Consider the following 21,438-nt stretch of genomic DNA (forward strand, 5'->3'; position numbering starts at 1 on the left):
TGTTCCCACGTATCTTATTCCATCGATAATTATATTGTCATCTTTATCCACATCAAAAATGTTATCACCAAGCATAATTCCTTCGTTGCAAAATTTAACACCGTAAACATAATCCATACTGTTATTTTTATCTTGACTCAAAATAGCTCCCACATATTTTTGCCCTAGTGGACCCAGATGTGTGCGCAATGTATTTTGACTCTCGGACGTTTGTAATTGATATTGAACCGACGTCACAAGCGTTTCGTATTCGTTTGACAGTTTTCCAGCATGTCACTCACGCTTACGTTGACCGGCAAGAGTAGCGTTCTTGCTGTAAGCTACTTTCCGGCTATAGATTTAAACGATGGCGATTACGAGCTTGGTTTAACGGACTTTGAAATTTATCATACGGTATCGAACGTGAATTCTTGGAATAATAAATTTTATTTTGATAACGACGATAAGGAAATTACGATTCCCGAGGAATCGTACGAATTACACGCTATAAACGAATATCTCCGACGTGCAATTTTACGACATCGACGCGTAGTGTATTCCAACGATATTGTTGATGGCGAAGAACATGATGAATATCCAATAATGCTTCGCGCTAATCATAATACGCTAAAGAGTGAAATCAAATGTGTCTATAGAATAAATTTTAGTAAACCGGGCAACGTTGGATCGTTGTTGGGATTCTCGTCGAATCGTATATTACAACCTCGGAAATGGCACGAATCGGATGTACCGATAAATATTATTAGCGTAAATATTATTCGTATAGAATGCAGTGTAACCACTGGCGCATAAAGCAATGACAAGTGCGTACACACGATACATGAATTTTCACCGAGCGTACCGCCCGGATATAAGATATCGGAAACGCCAGCACAGATTATTTATCTACCGATCGTCGCACGGAGCATTACTGATTTAACGATACGCATTGTTGATCAAGAAGGACATTTGCTCGATTTTCGAGGAGAGGAAATTACCGTAAGATTGTATATACGGCGGCGGCAAAAATAAAGCGTTTGACAAATGAAATGCTTGTGTTGAACGGAAGCACGGAGCACGCGAGAGACAATATTTTTGCGAGGGACAATATTTTTGCGAGTAGGCGAATGACTGCGTTATCGGGTGACAATAATCAGATATCTGGTTACGCTAAAAAGAAGATCAGCGCGTTGAATCGCGAGTTTTTAAAAAACGTACAAAATACTTGAACGATATGATTGACATCTTGAATATCGGAGGCGAGCCGATCTTTGACGATCGTATCGTCAAGATTGAGACTCATACGTACAATCCATACGCCAACACAACGCTTGAATATAGCGACGAGATACGGATACCGATACAACATCAAGATTTGTACACGTTACCATGTGAAAGTTTTCTATACGTCGAGGGAAAGTTGAGGGTGCGTAAAGTAGCTGAAGGGGGAAGAGTGGTATTAAGAAACAATTGTATCGCGTTTATGCTCGATGAACTTCGATATGAACTCAACGGTGTGGAGATTGACCGCAACAGAAACGTTGGAATAACTTCCACGATTAAAAACTATGTCTCTCTAACAACCGAGAAAGGTAAAATCTTGGAGAATGCTGCGTGGAATATGTCGCATAATGCTGCTGAAGCTTACTTCAATTTTTGCGTGCCGCTAAACATACTACTGGGTTTTTGCGAAGATTATAAGCGAGTTGTGATTAACGCTCGTCACGAATTATTTCTGATATGTTCGCGCAACGACAACAATTGCATATTTGGAAATGCTTCGACTGAAGCTGATATCGAATTATTCAAGATACAATGGCGTATGCCTCATGTAATATTGAACGAGATCAATAAACTATTCTTGCTACGCGCGTTGGGAAGCGGGCGATACTTGAATATGAGTTTTCGCTCTTGGGATCTATACGAATTTCCTCTATTGCATAATACGACCAAGCATTCGTGGACCGTGAAAGCCGCCTCTCAGCTGGAGAAGCCGAGATACGTGATCTTTGCGCTGCAGATTGGCAGAAAAAATGCTGTGTCAAAAGATATTACTACATTCGACGACTGCAAATTGACCAACGTTAAACTCTATCTAAACTCGAAATTTTATCCCTATGATGATTTGAATTTAGATTTCGATAAAAATAGATTCGCCCTCTTATTCGATATGTACTCTCGTTTTCGCGAATCTTATTACGGATGTGATAATGATGATGTGCTATTAAACATTTCAAAATTTCTACATTGCGGTCCTCTCGCGGTTATCGATTGCTCGCGACAAAACGAGTCTGTCAAAAATTCCACCGTGGACGTGAGATTAGAGTTTGAGTGCAAGGAGGATATACCAGCAAATACCACCGCCTATTGTCTCATCTTGCACAATCGCGTTGTTGAATATTGCCCATTGACCAACGTAGTTCGTAAAATTACCTAAATCAGCAAATATCCCCTGCAATGTCAAAATATATAAAGATTGAGATTTTGAAGATCGACAGCAGTCGTACATCGTTCTTGCAATCGTACAGTAATATTATCAGCATGATCGCGCCAACGTTTGTGGATCTGCAAGGATTCATTATCGGGAGAAACTTTGTCGTGAAGGAAGTAGCGATACTGAGAAATGGATTTGTTCTTTCTCACTACTTTTTTGCAAGTCCCGTACCATGGCGTGCGCTTACAAAATCTGAGAGATGCCAAGCTTCATGGCTAATCGGACATCACCATGGGCTTCAATGGGAGGATGGAAACGTTCCATACAGCTTCGCCAGGCGTTTGATTACGAGAGCTGTGATGGGTGCGACGGAAGAGGAAGATGGAGCATCTCCTATCGTGTACGTTAAAGGACACGAAAAACGAGAATAGTTGGCTGATATACTTGACGATGATGCGAGAAACGACGTTATTATTGAGACCTTGGATGCGGACTATGAAGATATCACTTCGTTAAATAAGCTAGATGTTACTAATACTATGCGCTGTGAAAAACATTTAAAAAATTGCGCTTTACAAAATGTGTTCGATAGCTGTTCAAAGCCGTTCAAAAGCCGTTCATAGCCGTTCAAAAGCCGTTCGATAGCCGTTCAATAGTCGTTCAAAGCCGTTCGATAACCGTTAGTTAGCTGTTCAAAGCCGTTTGATAGCCGTTTGATAGCCGTTCAAAGCTGTTCGATAGTGGTTTACATATTATAATAGGTAAGCGTTCTTTGTAACTGATACATCCCCTACTCTAAAATGTTTAAACGAGATGATGTCTATCCCGTTGTGTCCATCATAACGTTTCGAGCAGTGAGTAAAGTGAACTGAATAAAAATGCCAATGTTTCGCCTTAATCTGGTAAGTAGTGTTCAGTGTTTTTGTGTGCGAGATTATGTGTGATATTTATTAATTAATAATATATTTCAGTTCGTGCAAATTGACGTCATCCACCGCCGATACATGCGGTGGATGAGAGGAAATATGCGGTGGGTGCACGCCAATTTGTGGGGCGACACCCGAGGGGCCCGCGAGTGGGCGAACATTCACCCTGAGCAGTATGAGGACATATTCTGTTTGCGGCCGCTTTTTGGGCTTGAGCCTTATGAAGAAGATGAGAATTGGGAGCCTGAAGAGGCGTGGGAAGAGGAAGAGGAAGAGGAGGATTGGGAGGAAGATTGGAATTTTGAATAAATATTATTATTATTATTATATTTAAAAAAATGTCAATTATTTCTGCACCTTCTTCTTTCCTTTTCTCACACGCATGCCTTGCATTATCTCTCTCTCTTTCTCCCGCGAACGTCATTTTTTTCCCACGCCAATGCGGACGCTATCCTTCTCCTACACGCATGCCTCGCGCTATCTCTCTCACACCGCCTTGCGAACGCCGTATCATCCTCGTGCATGCTTCGCGCTATCTCTCTCTCCCCCAAGTGCATGCTTCGCGCTATCTCTCTCCCGGGTGCATGCCTCGCGCCATCTCTCTCCAACGTGCATGCAAACGCTATCCTTGTCTTACGCTCATATGGACGCCTCGCGCTATCCTTCTCCCACGCCTCCTCGCGGCATCGTACCTTCGCGTTCCCTCTTCCCCGCGGGTCCCTCGCCTATCGGTTTCGCCGCGGGTCCCCCTCCCCCTCTCCGCGGGTCCCTCGCCTACCGGTTAGGTTAGGTTAGCGGGTCCCTTGCCTATCGGTTAGGACGCGGTCCCCTTCCCCCCGCTCCGCCGACCTCTCGCCTACCGGTTAGGACGCGATTCCCCCGCGTGACGTCATACCCCCCGCGCTCATGTGCTGAAGGTAAGCGTTCTTTGTAACTGATACATCCCCTACTCTAAAATGTTTAAACGAGATGATGTCTATCCCGTTGTGTCCATCATAACGTTTCGAGCAGTGAGTAAAGTGAACTGAATAAAAATGCCAATGTTTCGCCTTAATCTGGTAAGTAGTGTTCAGTGTTTTTGTGTGCGAGATTATGTGTGATATTTATTAATTAATAATATATTTCAGTTCGTGCAAATTGACGTCATCCACCGCCGATACATGCGGTGGATGAGAGGAAATATGCGGTGGGTGCACGCCAATTTGTGGGGCGACACCCGAGGGGCCCGTGAGTGGGCGAACATTAACCCTGGCCAGTATGAGGACATATTCTGTTTGCGGCCGCTTTTTGGGCTTGAGCCTTATGAAGAAGATGAGAATTGGGAGCCTGAAGAGGCGTGGGAAGAGGAAGAGGAAGAGGAGGATTGGGAGGAAGAGTTTGCGACCCCAGGAGGATAATGTAAGTATCTATTTTTTTAAATTTATATTAGATTTATAAAAATTAAATTAATATACTAACAAGATATGTATTTTTCTGTTTCAGAAGGAGCCTGCAGCAAATATTTTTATTATATATTATTATTATTATTTTTATACACACACATTTTTTTACACACACACACACATTTAAACGAACACATAAATTTTGAATAAATATTATTATTATTATATTAAGCCTCGCGCTATCTCTCTCGCACCGCCTTGCGAACGCCGTATCATCCTCGTGCATGCTTCGCGCTATCTCTCTCTCCCCCAAGTGCATGCTTCGCGCTATCTCTCTCCCGAGTGCATGCCTCGCGCCATCTCTCTCCCAAGTGCATGCCTCGCGCCATCTCTCTCCAACGTGCATGCAAACGATATCCTTGTCTTACGCTCATATGGACGCCTCGCGCTATCCTTCTCCCGCGCCCATAGAATATCATTAGCGCTATCCTTCTCTTACGAAAAATTTGTAGAGTCGTTCGGCAGTGCGTCGGTCGTACCGCGTGGCACGTGGCAGCCATATTTTTTCCCGAGGGCGAGAACCGGGTTATTCGTTGTATCGGGAAATAGCGTGCGCGGTCGAGACGGTAAAAATGGCGGACGATATTTCGGTGAGGCATATCGAGAAATTGAACGGGTCGAATTTCCTGACGTGGAAATTCGAGATGGTGGCCTTGTTCAGGGCAGCGCGAGTGCACAACGTTGTGAACGGTACGGATGTGTTAGCGGCGGACGCTACGGCCGCGGTACAGAACACGTGGGAGGAAAAGGATGCGAAGGCGAGAGTGCTGATTTCGACGACTCTCGAGAGATCGCAGCTAATATCGCTGATCACATGTGAAACCGCGAAACAAATGTGGGACGCTTTGTGCAGTCAATACGAACAAAAGTGGGCATCGAGCAAGTTGTTTCTGTTAAATAAATTTTACGGGTACCGAATGAAATCGGGCGATACAGTGGTGCAGCACGTGTCGAGAGTTAAGAACATGGCACTGCAATTAAAGAATGTCGGTGAAATGATGTCCGACGCTACAGTGATGGCGAAAATTCTCTCCGGGCTACCATCGAGCTACAGTAGTTTCCAAACGGCGTGGGACAATGTCGACGAAGCGAGACAGACGATCGAAAATTTGACGGAACGACTTGTGCGAGAGGAAATGAGACACGGGTCGAACGGTGATACGGTCGAGGTGTTAGCTGTTGTGAAGAACAGTGGTGCGAAAAACAACGGTGCGAAGAAAAAAACGGTGAGCTCGAAACAAAAAGTGAAAAAGGACCTGAAGGACATTAAATGTTTTAAGTGCCACGAAAAAGGACACTACGCGCGCGATTGTCCACAAAAGAAACAGAGTGGTGATGAGAGAGGTGGGGGTAATTCGCAACAGTAAGTGCTTGTGGTCGCGACGAACGAGAGTAGATCGACGACGCGGGAAAAGCGTGTTGGTATCTCGGCGGAGCAAGTAAAGCGACTGCTCGAGGTCGATAAAACAGATGCCTGGCTTGGCGACAGTGGGGCATCTCGACATATCTCTCATTGACGCGAGTGGTTCGAGACTCTCCGCACGGGCGTCGGCGGCACTGTGGTGCTTGGCAACGACGTTGAGTGCAAGATAGAAGGAGAGGGGAATATCAATTTCGAAGCGTTTGTCGACGGTCGATGGAACCGAGTACGTATCGAAGGTGTTCTATATATTCCGGACATAAAAAAGAATTTGCTTTCTATGGCTGCGTGTGCCGAGAGAGGGTGTTTCATCGGGTTTGACAATGAACACGTGACAGTGTCGCGAAAGGACGAAGTGATCATGACCGGCGTAAATCAAGGCAATGCGATTTACCGGATGCTCGTCCGCGTGGTACCACCGAAAGAAACGATGGAAATCAACGTGTCAACGGCCGATTTAAAAACGTGGCACGAGCGTTTGGGATATGTCGGAGCTCGAAGACATGGTCAAGAACGATCGTGTAACCGGCGTGAAGGTTAAAAACGCGGAAAAGTTTTTCTGCGAGCTGGGCAAGGCACATCGAAAACCTTTTCGGGAGAAGTCGAATTCGCGAGTAACGAAGCCGGGTGAGTACGTACATACCGATGTATGTGGACCGATTCAAATCGAGTCTCAGGGACGTGCAAATTATTTTGTAACGTTCATAGATAACGCCTCGAGTTTTTGTCATGTTTATTTTCTGAAACACAAGGACAAAGTGTTTGAAAAATTCAAGACGTACGATCGGCTGGTCGAAAATAAGTTCGGATCCAAGCTGAAAACCGTGAGATCGGACAATGGAGGAGAATACCGAAGTAAAAAGATGGCCGCGTATCTTGAAGCACGGGGAATCAGCATGGAGAATACGGCGCCACACACACCACAGCAGAACGGGAAGGCAAAGAGGGCGAATCGGACAATTTTCGAGAGCGCTAGAACGATGCTCCGAGCCAAAAATCTTCCGAAGACGTTGTGGACTGAAGCGGTCAACGCAGCAGTGTATGTGCTCAATAGAACGACACACTCGAGCAGAAAACGAATCAAGACGGCGTACGAAGAGTGAACGGGAAGGAAACTTAGGAGCTTAGTCACGTGAGGATTTTCGGCTCAACGGCATATGCTCACGTTCCCAAACAATTTCGAAAGAAGCTCGACGACAAAGCGAAAAAATTGATACTGGTGGGATACTAGGACGAGTCGTCGAATTATCGTCTGTATGACTCAAAGAAAAAAACGATTATCGTATCTCGGGATGTCGTGTTCGACGAAACGACGACTGACGAGAGTATGAGCGAAGATGACTCCGAGGACGGGGCACTGAAAATAACGAGAGCGGAACAAGAAGAGGACGAAGCTGTCGAGGTCTCGGATGAGTCGGACGAAGAAGAAATTGTACCTGACAACGTAGTCCCACGGCAGCAGGAAGCGAGAGTCGAGGTGCAGAACGAGCAACGCGAGGAATTAGCTGATCGACAGCTCAGAGATCGAAGACTGATTCAGCGACCGGACAAGTATCTATATGAGATCAATTGCGTCGAGTACAGGACGCCGGCGACGTTTAAGGTGGCGGTGAGTGGACCTGACGGTTCTGAGTGGTCGAAAGCCATCGATCGGGAGCTGTTAGCTCACGAGAATAACGAAACCTGGACAGTGGTCACCAATAAATCGGACAACAAGTTAATAGACTCGAAATGGGTCTTTAAGGTGATCCAGGGGTCATCAACGGGTGAGTGTCGTTACAAAGCACGTTTATGTGCGCGAGGTTTTTTTCAGCGGCAAGGTGTGGACTATAACAAAACATTCGCACCAGTTATTCGTTATGACTCACTCCGGGCGTTTCTGGCGAAGACGACGCAAGAAGATTTCGAGCTGATTCAGTTCGATGTTTGCACGGCCTTCTTATACGGCGAACTAGAGGAGGAGATCTTTATGAAGGTTCCCGAGGGTCTCGCTGTTGAAGGAAGTTCGAATGTGGGAAAAGATTACGCGTGCAAGCTGAACAAGTCGCTCTATGGCTTGAAGCAATCACCCAGATGCTGGAATCGCAAGTTTAGTGAGTTTTTGAAAAAGTTTAACTTCGGTCAAGGCGATGCGGATCAGTGCATATTTAAGAGGTGTGTCGATGGTGTGGATGCATTTCTGGCGCTGTTTGTTGATGACGGCCTTATGGCCTCAGAATCGAGTAGAGTGCTGAAGACTGTGATAACCTATCTGAAAAGCGCGTTCGAGATAACGATAGGAGACGCGTCGCGATTTGTAGGATTGTAAATTGAGAGAAATCGAGTCGAGAAAACGATGTTTATTCATCAATCCGAGTACGCGGAGAAGGTCTTGAGAAAGTTTGGTATGCTTGATAATACAATTACAGGCGAAGCCTGTAAGTGTGCCTGCTGATCCGAACGCCGTATTGTGTCCGGCAGAAGATGAAGACGAGTGTGATAATGTGCCGTATCGCGAAGCGGTAGGTTTCTTAATGTTCTTGGCAGTTGTATCGCGTCCGGACATCGCATTTGCGGTGAACTCGGTATCGAAGTACCTAAATAAACATAGTCAAGCGCACTGGATGGCTGTAAAACGTATTTTCGCGTACGTGGTCGGGACGAAGGGTCGCGGAATACTCTACAAAAGTGGAGGAAACGAGTCGGAGCTTGTCGGCTATTGCGATGCCGAGTTTGCGGGCGATAGAGAAACGAGTCGGTCGACCACCGGATACGCGTATATTTTTGCGAACGGGGCGATTTCTTGGTCGAGTCAACGTCAAAAGATTGTAACGCTGAGCACCACGGAGTCGGAGTACGTGGCTGCTACAGCTGCTGCACGCAAAGCTGTCTGGTTGCAAAAATTACTCGAAGAAATCGGATCGCGCTGTGATAAAGCCACTGTGATTTGGGTCGATAATCAAAGCGCTATTAAACTCGCGAAAAATCCCGAGTTTCATAAGCGCACGAAACATATAGATGTTAAGTTTCACTTCGTACGTGAAAAAGTAGCAAATCGCGAAATCGAAGTAAAGTACGTACTTACGAAATGCCAAAGAGCGAACGTATTTACAAAAGCGTTGCCGAAAATACAGTTTAATTCGCTGTGTGAAATGTTGTCGATAACGAGTGCTCAAACGGTGAGTGTGTTGGAATGAGAGAGTTCTCGTACTCGTATCTCCCGCGCCTGCGTGCGCAGGTACGAGGGAGAGTCGAGTGTATGACCGCGCGGCGAGCAGAGCGCTCTCTAATCGAGACGCCGGATATTGTCGAGCCGTTCTCACTTCCTGCTAAATATTAAGCGCGAGAGTTCTGGTCAAGATTATAATAAAATATTTTTAACGTTTTTCACCTAAATACATCCGTTTATAATATTTTTGTGTTTTCCTGCTTTAATCCCACTGAGTCGTAGAAAAGTCTACAATCATTCGTTCGTATTAATTATCAAAATGGAAAATAAATAAAAAATTTGTCAGGGATTATGTTTATTTATATTCACAAGCAAAAATTAAGTTGACTCTACTGAAATATCAATCTTTCTTAAGGTCATTGCACGTTCAAAAGTTTTAGTCGTAATCGTAAGGCCGTAAGCAAATCGACCAATCACAATCAAGCATTCTAAAATGTAATGAGAATATTTGAACTGTGATTGGTCGATTTGCTTACGGCCTTACGATTACGACTAAAACTTTTGAACGTGCAATGGTCTTTACTTCTATTCTACTTCCAGTGGAAATAGTACGTTAAATTCAATGCGCACCGAAACAGAATCGGATTGACGATTTTGGTGGAAACTAGACCATTGTTATTATATGTTTTTTCGCTTCTCTACGCATTGGATTATAGCATTTTCGAATGTAGTAGGTTTAATCGCTCCCAGAGCGATTAATGACGTCATTGCATCGTTTCTGCCAATAAAAGGCTTGAATTCATAGTAAAATATAGTGATTAATAGAATCGGGTTGGGTTAACCCATTTATTCAAAAACGCTATTAGTAGAGTCCTAAATAATCAGAGAGGCGACAATAGCGTCTCGCTTGCTGATTAGCTGACCGCCATGGCCCCGTTCCACTTAACGACCGCAACGCTCACGGTATCATTTCATCTTTGTTGTTCACCGAAAGTTAAACAAAGACAGATGATGCTCGCGAGTGTTGCGGTTGTTAAGTGGAACGCGCCCTATGTTGGTCTCGTAGTGAATCCTACGTGCAAACTAACCGCAACCGGCGTACCGTAAGTGAGAAAAAAGTATATTTGTAATGTTATTTTCTAAAAAAAAAAAATTTAATATCTTTGAGACATTTTAGATTACAAATGGACAGCTGCAGGCCCAACATGGCGATCATGGGAAGCATGGAGGGGGTAACGATGTCGCCTCTCTGATTATATAGGATTCTAGCCATAGACATAGACTACGTTTACACGTCACCCCTAATCGGGTTTAATAACATCCGTAGTTTTAAGGCTGGCCAATCACAGAGCTCTGTTACACGGCACCCTAAGGGCCAATTTCACCAAGTCTGGTTAGATTAACCGACGGTTAAACGGGTTTAATAACATTCATAGTTGTAAAACTGGCCAATCACAGCTATTCCTCTGAAGAATGGAATGACCGTGATTGGCCAGCGTTAGAACTACGGATGTTATTAAACCTGATTAGGGGTGACGTGTAAACGTAGTCACAGTCATTCTATTCTTCAGAGGAATAGCTGTGATTGGCCAGTTTTACAACTATGAATGTTATTAAACCCGATTAAGAGTGCCGTGTAACAGAGCTCATAGTATATCTAGACCGAGCGTTTGCCTTTATTTAAGGAGTGGGGGTAAAGATGCACGTAGAAAAGGACATACTCTGTTTCGTGCCCCTTGCGTTCTCTTTCGCTCGCACGTAGCATAGCGTACTCTTTAGGTACATTTTCACGAGCCGCTGAAATCGATCGTTTGAGCGACAAAAAGGATCACGTGATCGAAATAGACGAATCAGCGGCTAGATTGTCATTACTCATTCGTCCATTTCCACGTGATCCTTTTTGTCGCTCAAACGATCAATTTCGGCGGCTCGTGAAAATGTACCTTTTCGCTATGCTACATGCGAGTGAGAGAGAACGCAAGGGGCACGGAACAGAGTATGTCCTTTTCTACGTGCACCTTGGCCCTCACTCCTCAACACTCGGTCTTGATATACTATGTCTATAGTTTTCGTCGATATTGTTCTTGTTCTCGTCCGGATCTTCTGTATTATCGTTTTTGTCGTCGGTATTATTGTTTTTGTTTTCGCCGGGAGCGGGCTTTAGATCCTGGATGTGTATGTGACGATACCATTTCCCGCGTTTGCTCCGGAGATCGATGATTACCGGCGAAATAAACCGACGTATTTCCAGCGGGCCGATAAATTTCGGTGCGAGTTTCGCATTGAATGCGTTCGCCTGTTTGGACAGCGGATGGTCTCGCTTCCATACGTATTCGCCCAGCTTCGGTCGCCATTCCCGCCGCCACAGATTGTAATAGTGTTGCTGCCTCTGGAATTCTCTGGCCAAGTTAATTCGGACAACTTCTTCTGCATCCTGGAGTCGTTGGCGGATGACGTCTGGTTCTGGGGCCTCCATGGGTGTTGGGAGGGCGGGGTCAAGCGGAGTTAGTTCTCAGCCGTGATTAAGGTATGTACCCCGTAGCGTCGTACGTGGCGGTATTATATGCAAATTGCAATGCGGACAGATGTTCGTCCCATTCGCGGTGGTCGCGATCGACGTATTGCGCCACCTTAATCGTCCGGTTTGTACGCTCTACCGGATTACAGTGTGGCGCGCGGACGGGCGCGGTACGGTGTACTACGTTAAAGGCTTTAAGCCTTTCTGTTAACGGTGCGGACTTAAATTGGGTGCCGTTATCCAAAATGACAATGTCGGGGCGGCCGTGTCTTAGTATTATTCGCTCGGTTATTTCGCGCGTTACGGCCTTTGCTGTGGCCTGGCGTAATGGCGTGAGTTCCATCCATTTCGTGAATCGGTCCTGCATGACCAACAGCCACACGTGGCCGCGACGTGATCGTGGAAGCGGGCCCACGAGGTCGACCGTGACATGTTCCCACGGCCGTGTGACGTTGGTTGCATGCAGGTTTCCGGCTAGTTTTTGCTGGAGCGGTTTGTGCGCCAGGCATTTCGGGCAGCGTCGCACGTATGTGGTTATTTCGCGGAACATCCCTGGCAAAATTTCTCGGCGATATGGGCGATGGTTTTTGCGACCCCCCCCACCCCCGTGTCCGGCAGTGGGGGCATCGTGGTACCGTCGAAGGATTTCCGTGCGTTGCTCGCGGAGCACGCACAGCTTCCATTGTTCGTCCGCGTCCGTATCTTTAAAGTTTAGGCTGTGTAGGATGTGTCGGTAGAGTCCGTTGTTTGTTACGCGGTAATCTGGACGCGCGGCGGGTTCGCATCGCATTTCGTTCATCAACCGGTTGTACCACCGGCAATGTATCGTCTGGATTGCGTTGATTTCTGGTTTTCGTGACAGTGCGTCGGCTACGCGGTTTAGCGCTCCTCGTCGGTACTTAATATCGTAATCAAATTGCTGGAACTCGAATAACCAGCGCGCGAGGCATCCCGTCGGAGTTTCCAGTTTCTGTAGCCAGTGTAATGACTGATGGGTCCGTTATAACTGTGAAGGCATAGCCCTCCAAATAGTTTCCCATTCTCCGTATGCCCCAGACGACCGCGAGGCATTCGAGCTCCGTGGCGCTATAGTTTCTTTTGGCGCCGGACAGAGTACGACTCGCGTAGGCGATGACGCGTTCGCCGTCCTCGTGGTATTGGGTGAGGACGGCTCCGAGGCCGCTGGTACTTGCGTCCGTTTGCAAGAAGAAACGGCGGTTAAAATCCGGGCATGCAAGTACGGGCGCGGTGGTTAACGCGTGTTTTAGTTGTCGGAACGCGGCGGTTTCTTCCGCCCCCCACGCCCAGCGGACGTTCTTCTTCGTTAATTGCGTGAGGGGTGCGGCTAGCGTCGAGAAGTTTTCGATGAATCGTCGGTACCACGACGCCATCCCGAGGAACTGTCGGATTTGTTTCACGGAACGAGGTTCGGCCCAATTCGCGACCGCGCTGACCTTTTCGGGGTCAGTATGGATTCCGGTGCCATCGACAACGTGTCCCAGGTATTTCAGATTGTTGACGCAGAATCGGCATTTGTCTGGGTTTAACCGGAGGGGGGCCTGGCGAAGACGGCGGAATACTTCGGCAAGCAAGTCTAAATGTTCGTCGAACGTGCGGCTGATTATAATTATGTCGTCGAGGTACACGAAAACGTTCGGTTCGAGCGCGGGGCCGATAACGGTATCGAGCAGGCGTTGGAACGGGGCCGGGGCGGAGTGCAGTCCGAAGGGCATCACCCGGAATTGCATTAAGCCCTTCCCCGGTACTGTGAATGCTGTTATTGGTCGGCTGTCTGGTGCGAGGGGTACTTGCCAGTACCCGCTCTTTAAATCAAGCGTCGTGAGATATCGGGCGCCGCGTAGTTTGTTCAGGGTGGCGGTGACCTGAGGCAGCGGGTAGGCATCCTTCTCGGTGACCTCGTTTACTTTCCGAAAGTCGATGCAAAAACGGTGTTTCCCGTCCTTTTTTCGGACGACTACGATGGGCGAGCTCCATGCACTTCGCGATGGCTCGATGACCCCCGCTTTTTCCATTTCCTCGACTTCCGCGTCGATGATGGTTTGCATGGCCGGATTGCGTGGCCGATATCTTTGCTTGATTGGTACGGTCCGGTTCAATCGGATGTGGTGCTCGACCAGTGGGGCCGGCCCTGTGACCGTTTGGAATTTATTGAGTTCGCGGTTTAGGAAGTCATTCAGGCGGTTTTCTTCTTCCTTTGTTTGTGTAGCCAGACCGCTGGTTTTTCCGCAGGTCGGCTGGCGGTGCCGGGTTCGTAGCTGCCGCGGTGGTGAGATCGCGAGCCCCAGGCGGGCCCATAAATCGATCCCAAATAGTGCCGCTTTTCGGAGTGTCGGTAGGATCCAGAAGTCGTGGACGTAGGTCCGTCCTTGCAGATAGATCGGTAGCCGGACCTTCCCGAGAGTCCGGGCGGCGGTGCCGTCGGCCAACTGCACTTGGCCGTCTTCCTCACTGGGCTTGATGCCGAGTTCTTTCATCATCTCGATAGTTTCGGCATTTACGAATAAAATTTCTGAGCCCGAATCTAGTAGGGCCTCCACGGGGTGCCCGTGAATCGTTGCCGCAATGTATGGCCGAGGTGTATAGGTTACTAGGTTCTGGGCGTCCGGGATTCGGCCGTGGTAATCCCGGCGCGTCTGGCGTTTTCCGGTGATGGATAGCAGTTGGCGGTAAGGACCCCGTCCTTTCCATACTGCGAGCAGAACCGTCGGGGCGGCCGCTTGCATTCGAACCGGGTGTGCCCCCGCTGTTTACAGCGTCAACAGCACTCCTCCCGGTTGTACGCGGTCGCTACGATCGGGGTGGTAGCGGTATATTGTCTCCGGCTCGGTTGCTCCTGCTCGATCCGCTCGAACTCCGCGGCGTCATCGAACAATTTGTTCAGGTCGTGTACGTCCCGACGCTTGACATACTTCTTATACTCTGGCCGCATGCTCGCGTAAATTCCGCGACAGTCGTTGGTCGCGGGTGAACCCCCGGCTCGGCGTATGAGCGTCATCAATTCGTCCGCGTACGGCGCGAATTTTTCGTTCTCTCTTTGTTTCCGTTCGGCTATTTGTTGTTGGAGTTCTTCGGTGTATCGCGGGGGCAGATTCCGCCGTCGGATGGCGTTACAAAAATCCCCCCACGTCCGCTAGTCTTCGCGGTTATTTCGTGCCTATGCGATGGTGTCCCCGCGTAGGAGCTCTGACAGGCCTTTCATTAATTGCTCGCCGGAGTATCCGTAGTCCGCGCGGAAGTCGTCCACCTAGGAATGCGATCGGGTCGCGACCGTCGAACGGACGTCCCCATTTACGCAGCTGTTCTAGCATTTGTGTGGTCGCGGATGATTTGAACCCGCGCCTTTCGTCGTTCGGTGGTGCAATTTCAATTCGCGGGGGCGTCCGCGTGTTCCGGGCGTCCGGCCCTTGTGCCTCAAATTCTTCCGGGTTCGAGTCTCTATATTGACTCATTCGGGCGCGGATTACGTCGAGCGTTCCGGACGTGTCGATGCCATATGTGGTGGCCGTGGCGACAAGTTGCTCTTTCGAGAGCGTGTATAACCAGCTTTTCATGCTGGACGGTGCTTGGCTACGCCGCTAGATCAAAAAAAAAATTGCGTGTCTCCCGGACGGTCCCTGTTCGGGCGCTAATGTAACGGGCCGCTCTCGCGAGGTCGGATAAAGCTCGATCGGGATCAGGGCTCGAGAAAGTGGTGAGACACGACGATAGATTTAGATTGTAAATTAATCTCTTTATTTGCCTCTTGCGGCAATGGTCAAGTACAAGATGTTAAACCCCGCGAAGCGGGCGCGCGGCGGTGTGCGGGCGCGAAATGTTCGGGGCGCAGTCGCTATTAGACGCGCGGTTAAATAAATAAATGCGGGCGATTCCGCATAATATTTCTATATAAGCGCGACAGGTATTCGGCGCGTGGCGCGTGGTCGTGTTTGTTGTGACGGGCGCCGAATACGGAGTATACAAAACCGCGGTGTCGATTATCTCGGCGCGACGGTTTCTTGTGCGTCTACGATAAGTGCGACGGTGTTTACGGCGCGTATTCCCAGCTGTTTCGGGATGCGGTCGGGTATCGAGAAATCTCGATCGGACAGCGAACTCGCTGTCCCTATTCCGTACGCGGAGTAAGGATGACCGGTCGGCCTCGAAAAAGCTCGACGGGGTGGCGAACTCGCCAACGCACGTCCGTCTGGTCGGAGCGGTTGGATGGTAGACCGTTTGCTCGAGAATCCTCGAGGAGAGCGACGAACACTCCGTTCTCTGTGTCTACGGTCGGAAGGGTTGAGAGAAAGCTCAAGCGAGGCGGATTCCGAGAATGCTCGGTGGAGGCTGCGTACTCGTCAACCCCACGTTTCGTCGTATTTGCGTGTATCAGGATCGGTTTGGTAATATCTCGTGCGTACAGCTTGAGCTGGATCAGTTACCGGTCTGGTAATGAGATGTCAAAATGCTGCCGTTTTATACCCGAGCGTCTAGCGGTAATCGCGTCGTTCGCCCCCATGTGGGGATAACGACGCGTTGTTTTCGGCGGGTAATTAATACGGTAAACGCGTCGTTTCCCCTGGGCGCTGAGCCATTTGAAAATGGAGGTTTTTATCTCTTCTTGTTATTATTATTTACCAATACTTGGGGAGTGTGTATTGAGGTCAAGACCGAGTTCATGTAGTTATAAAGACGTAAATCGTGTGCCAACTAACGTGTGCATATTTTGTAAATCTACAATAAAGCGGTGAGCCCACCTTTTTCCCCATAAGTGTATCACCTTGTCGTGGTTCCTCCCGCCGCGACGTTTCGGCGGGTGACGCTCGGGCTCTTCCGGCAGCACTCGGCTGTGCTCGATTTTTGGAGCTTTTGTAACGGCGGCCGTATAACAGCCGTACGATTGTTTTATATTTTAATGGAACGTTTAAAATAGGGCGCTAAGCGCCTCTGCCACTGCCTGGCTGGTGTTCGCCGGGCGGCAGACTTCCGGCTGGGCTACGTGCCGGGTAACGATGGGGGGTGCATCGTTACAAAGATAAATAGTTAAATGGATTAAAAAGGTTATAATGGGCACAAAGATACAAAAGACTAAAAGAGAAAGATTAACAAATTGTCAATTAACAATTAGTAATTTACAGTTTTAAATTCAATTCGAATTTAATTGCAAGGTTTTAATCAAGATTTTAAGGTTTTTACGGTCTTTAGAGTTTTAATATTTTGGCGATTTAATGTTTAAAAAAGTTTTAACTTTTTAAGTTTAAGTTTTTAGGTTTTTAGATTATAGGTTTTATAGGTTTTTCAGTTTAAATCAGAGTTTGAAAGTTTTAGAATTACAGGGTTTCAATGTTTATAGATAAAGTTATAATGTTCTAAAGGTTTAAAGATTTAAAAGTATGAGATTATATACTGCGATGTGTTATACTAATTATAGTTTAGCTGTATTTTGTATTTTATTTGTGAAAATTGTTGGTGTATACTGGAAGTCCATCCGAAGCCGCAAGGATTAAATAAAATAATAATAATAATAATAAAGTCTATCTCTCTTACATGCTATGCTCTCAGTGAATTGCGTTCTATTCATATCTTTAATCCATAATCCTTGGTTCTCACCAAGATTGAGTTTTTGGCCATGTGGCGGGTAGCTAACCTAATACGATGCACGGTGCCAATCAAATAAAGAAGAAGAAGATGACGTCAAATCATGTTAGCAGATTCTGCTCGGTTTCTGCCACCAATGTTGTCAAATTTTGGGCAGCAGGCTATGCTCGATTTTTGGCACCAATTTGTCGATTTAATCGATAATAACAACTTCTGTATCAAATTTGTAGCCTTTTCACTGACAACAGTCGATAGCAGACACTTGGCATGATCTATTTTCGACCAACTTGGCTATGTGGGTCATTATTTCGATAAACTACTGTATCAAATTTAATTGAGGAATTAATATTATCAGGTTATAATTTATCAGATTCTTTTAACGTAAAGTTAATATCAGCAAAGCTCAGTTTTTTATTTTTTTTATGATATATAGCAGATATAATTATATAAATAATAATTATACAAATTATATTAAATCATAAAATTATTTATAAATGTTTAATAATTCTAAACAATTGATGCTTACGTTGTTTATATATTACATGTTCTGCAAATAAATTATTTTTACAATACATAAATATTTCTTTCCTAATAAAACATGAATGCTGTGCAGCATTATCAAATGATAGTTTTTCATGATAGTATTTTGTCATAGTGCTTGCATTTATTTTCTTATTAATTTAGAAGATTAAATACAGAAATAAAAGAAATCTTAATGTGATGGAATTATTTGTAATATATATTAAATTTCAGATTTGTAGGTAATCGTTTCGTGGTGACGTTCTTGATAACCATTAATGGGGCCTGCGATGTAATTGATAATTTTGAGTTGTCCTTCTGCATCGTAAAAACCATATCGGCCCTTAACGCTTCCGTCCTGAAGACGCTCCTCCATTTTGAATTGCCGATTTTTTCTACAATAAATTATATTAATCTTTTTAGTGATTGTTTTTTCGAAAGTCTTTATAAAACTTTTAACTCACAAGCGACTTACTGATTCTTTGTGTATACAATAATTAATAACTAATAATATGATGATAAATTATATGGTGTCCGATAATAATCGTATCACCTCTTGTCTACAAGTAGAGTGGACTAAACCGAGTAGGAAAGTCCTCCAGCGTTTTGCGATTTTTTACAATAATTAATGAGAAATTAATTTTAAAAAATCAGCTTAACCATGCAAGTAGAAATGTGCGGTGAGAAAAGACAGCCCACTATTACACGGTTACTAGGCTACACATGCTTGATTATTGTCCCAATGTGAGGACTTTATTAATGATGTGAAAGAAGTGAGGACGCATATGTGATTAGATAAGCAAAAAGCGAGCGATGTATGGAGGTATAGAATTGTAGATAGTGGAGAAAGGAGGCGAATAGGTGGAGGAGAGAGAGAGGAAGAATATTGATTAATAATTAAGTTGGAAAAAGCATAGGATAAGAATTAAGTAAGAATTATAGGATAAAATAAAAAAAAAAGTTAGGCAAGTGAGAAATGGTAGGCGCGAAGTAGTAGACAGGGACATAGGTGAGAAAGACAGGAAGAGAGAGAGAGAGAGGAGTGCTTAATTCGAAAGGAAAGTAGGTATAGGTGAAGTAACTAAAGCAAGAAAAGTAGGATAAGAGTACTTAGTCCGAGGAAGAGAAGTCGGTATAAGTAGCGCAAATATGGACAAGTCATCGGATGGTTTTTACACAGTATATACAGTAGCGTAACTCTCTGTCGGCACCTTTGATGTTTGCGTAACCAAAAATGAATTGCACATGTGCTGATTTGATAGGTAACCAATCATGGCAGTGATCTTCTGTCTCACTTACTCTCCTTTTCATAATTTTCATTTTCTTTCTAACTTCTTACATACACACTATACAGGATGAGACATTTGACATCCAGAACATACATTACCTATACAGTGACGCATTTGAAATATCTCCCTGTTACTTTTGAAAATGCAAAAAAACTTTCTTAAAAAAATGTTTTCTTTAAACGGATAAATAATACAATAACAAACATTTTTTTCTTAAAATAAATTTTTTTTCTTTTTGATTATAATTCTATAAAGAAAAATTTCTCACGAAATTATCTAAAGATGAACACATAATAAATGACTAAATTTCCTTTTTTGGCAGCTATAATTTTATAATAACAAAGATTCTTTTGTAAGAAATACCGATAAGTTCAATATTCTCAAGAATATACATATAATCTTGAGAAAAAAATATTTGTTATTGCATTATTTGTTCTATTAAAGCAGACATTTTTCTCTATAGATATTTTTCATTTTCAAAAGTAACAGATATTTTAGATTCAAACATTAGGTGCTTCACTCTATACATATAAATAAAAATTATATAAAGAAGTAGTTGGATAATATGACGCAATATATTCTGAAACAAAAACAAAAATCATTAATAACAATAAATAATAAAAACACATAATAATATAAAACTCAATTAATAATTAAGTAATACATATGTAGATGTCATGCATATATTTTTGAAAAAATAATACAAAAAAATAATAAAAAACATGCATAAAATGTATTAAATGTAGTATAATTAAAGAAATGTTATAAATATGTATATGAATAAAAATAATATATATAACATGAATAAAACTAATATTTTGACTAACAATAAGTAAGCATATTTTTTTCATAAGATAAAATATAATTTTATTTCCATATGATTTAAAACATAATTTATAAATATATGTATATATAAATTATAAAAAATTATAAATATCTAAAAAAGAAATTAGGCTCTCGAGTGAACTCACAAATTCAAATAATCGCGGGCTAGTAAGAGCCAGAACGCGGATGGTAGTGCGTCGGCAAGCGAAAGACTCGGGTTCGATTTCCGATTCAGCGACTTCGCCCCGATATTTTCCTCGCCTTCGTCTCTCCAGGGGGTTATTATAAATCTCGAATTGAGATTAATTTTAAAAATCTTGATATAGCACCAAGTAAATTTCGTGCCCTGTGCACATATTCAGTTTCATAGAAAACTTATTTTTCTATGAAACTGACGCACTACTATCCGCGTTCTGGCTCTTACTAGCCTGCGATTATCTGAAATTTGTGATGTCACTCGAGAGCCTAATTTCTTAAAATTGTTAGTTCACGCCAGCTGAAAGATGGCGTTATTAGTAATAGATATTTACATATAAGGCAAATGAGAAGTATCGGTGGTGTGGGGTCTGAATAGCTCAGAGGTAAGAGCAATCGCCCGGCGAGCGAAAGACTCGGGTTCGATTCCCGATTCAGCGACTTCGCCCCGATATTTTTCTCGCCTTCGTCTCTCCAGGGGGGTAAAGAGGGATTATTATAAATCTCGAATTGAGATTAATTTTTAAAAAATCTTGGTATACACCAAGTAAATTTCGTGCCCTGTGCACATATTCAGTTTCATAGAAAACTTATTTTTCTATGAAACTGACGCACTGCCATCCGCGTTCTGGCTCTTACTAGCCGGCAATTATTTGAAATTTGTGATGTCACTCGAGAGCTTAATTTCTTAAAATTGAAAAGTGAAAAGTGAGAAGTTTCACGTAAAATTACATGATCGACCCCCTGTTACCTACCAAGTCCGCGCATGTGCAGTTTATTTTTGACTGCGCTGATAGAAGTCTGTGTTTTTATCATAGACATAGGGTAGGACATACCGGCACCTGCCGTGAGAGACAACGTGGAAACATATGAAAGACAGAAATAGCATTCTGTCTCTTTTGTATGTATAGTGGGAACTAGTAGGAGAAAGTAAAGACGAAGCGAACAAGTGCCTCCTTTCATGCACATGTATTCCCCTCATTCACTTTTATCCCTACTACTCTTACTCAAGCAAGAACAGAAATAGCATTATGGGGATTGCTATAGAGATTACTGGCCGGTCTATCTTATATGTCTATAATTTTCATATATCGAAAGATAAAATGAGCAGAATCATGGAAAAAATAAAAGAGAAAGGAAGAGGAAGG

General features: G+C 44.6%; 1 protein-coding gene across 1 annotated transcript; it reads left to right on the forward strand.

Annotated features, from left to right (window-relative positions):
• The first annotated feature begins 1,213 nt into the window (after window positions 1–1,213).
• LOC115244772 lies at window positions 1,214–2,416 on the forward strand. Its single transcript, XM_029822701.1, has one exon. It carries the CDS (start codon window positions 1,214–1,216, stop codon window positions 2,414–2,416), a length of 1,203 nt encoding a protein of 400 aa, XP_029678561.1.
• The last annotated feature ends 19,022 nt before the right edge of the window (window positions 2,417–21,438 follow it).

This window comes from Formica exsecta, unplaced genomic scaffold (assembly GCF_003651465.1).
Source record: "Formica exsecta isolate Colony F162 unplaced genomic scaffold, ASM365146v1 scaffold864, whole genome shotgun sequence".
NCBI lineage: Eukaryota > Metazoa > Arthropoda > Insecta > Hymenoptera > Formicidae > Formica > Formica exsecta.

Bases quoted from the DNA above. Each gene is read 5' to 3' on its own strand.
- LOC115244772 (XM_029822701.1), top strand. From the start codon at position 1,214: ATGATTGACATCTTGAATATCGGAGGCGAGCCGATCTTTGACGATCGT.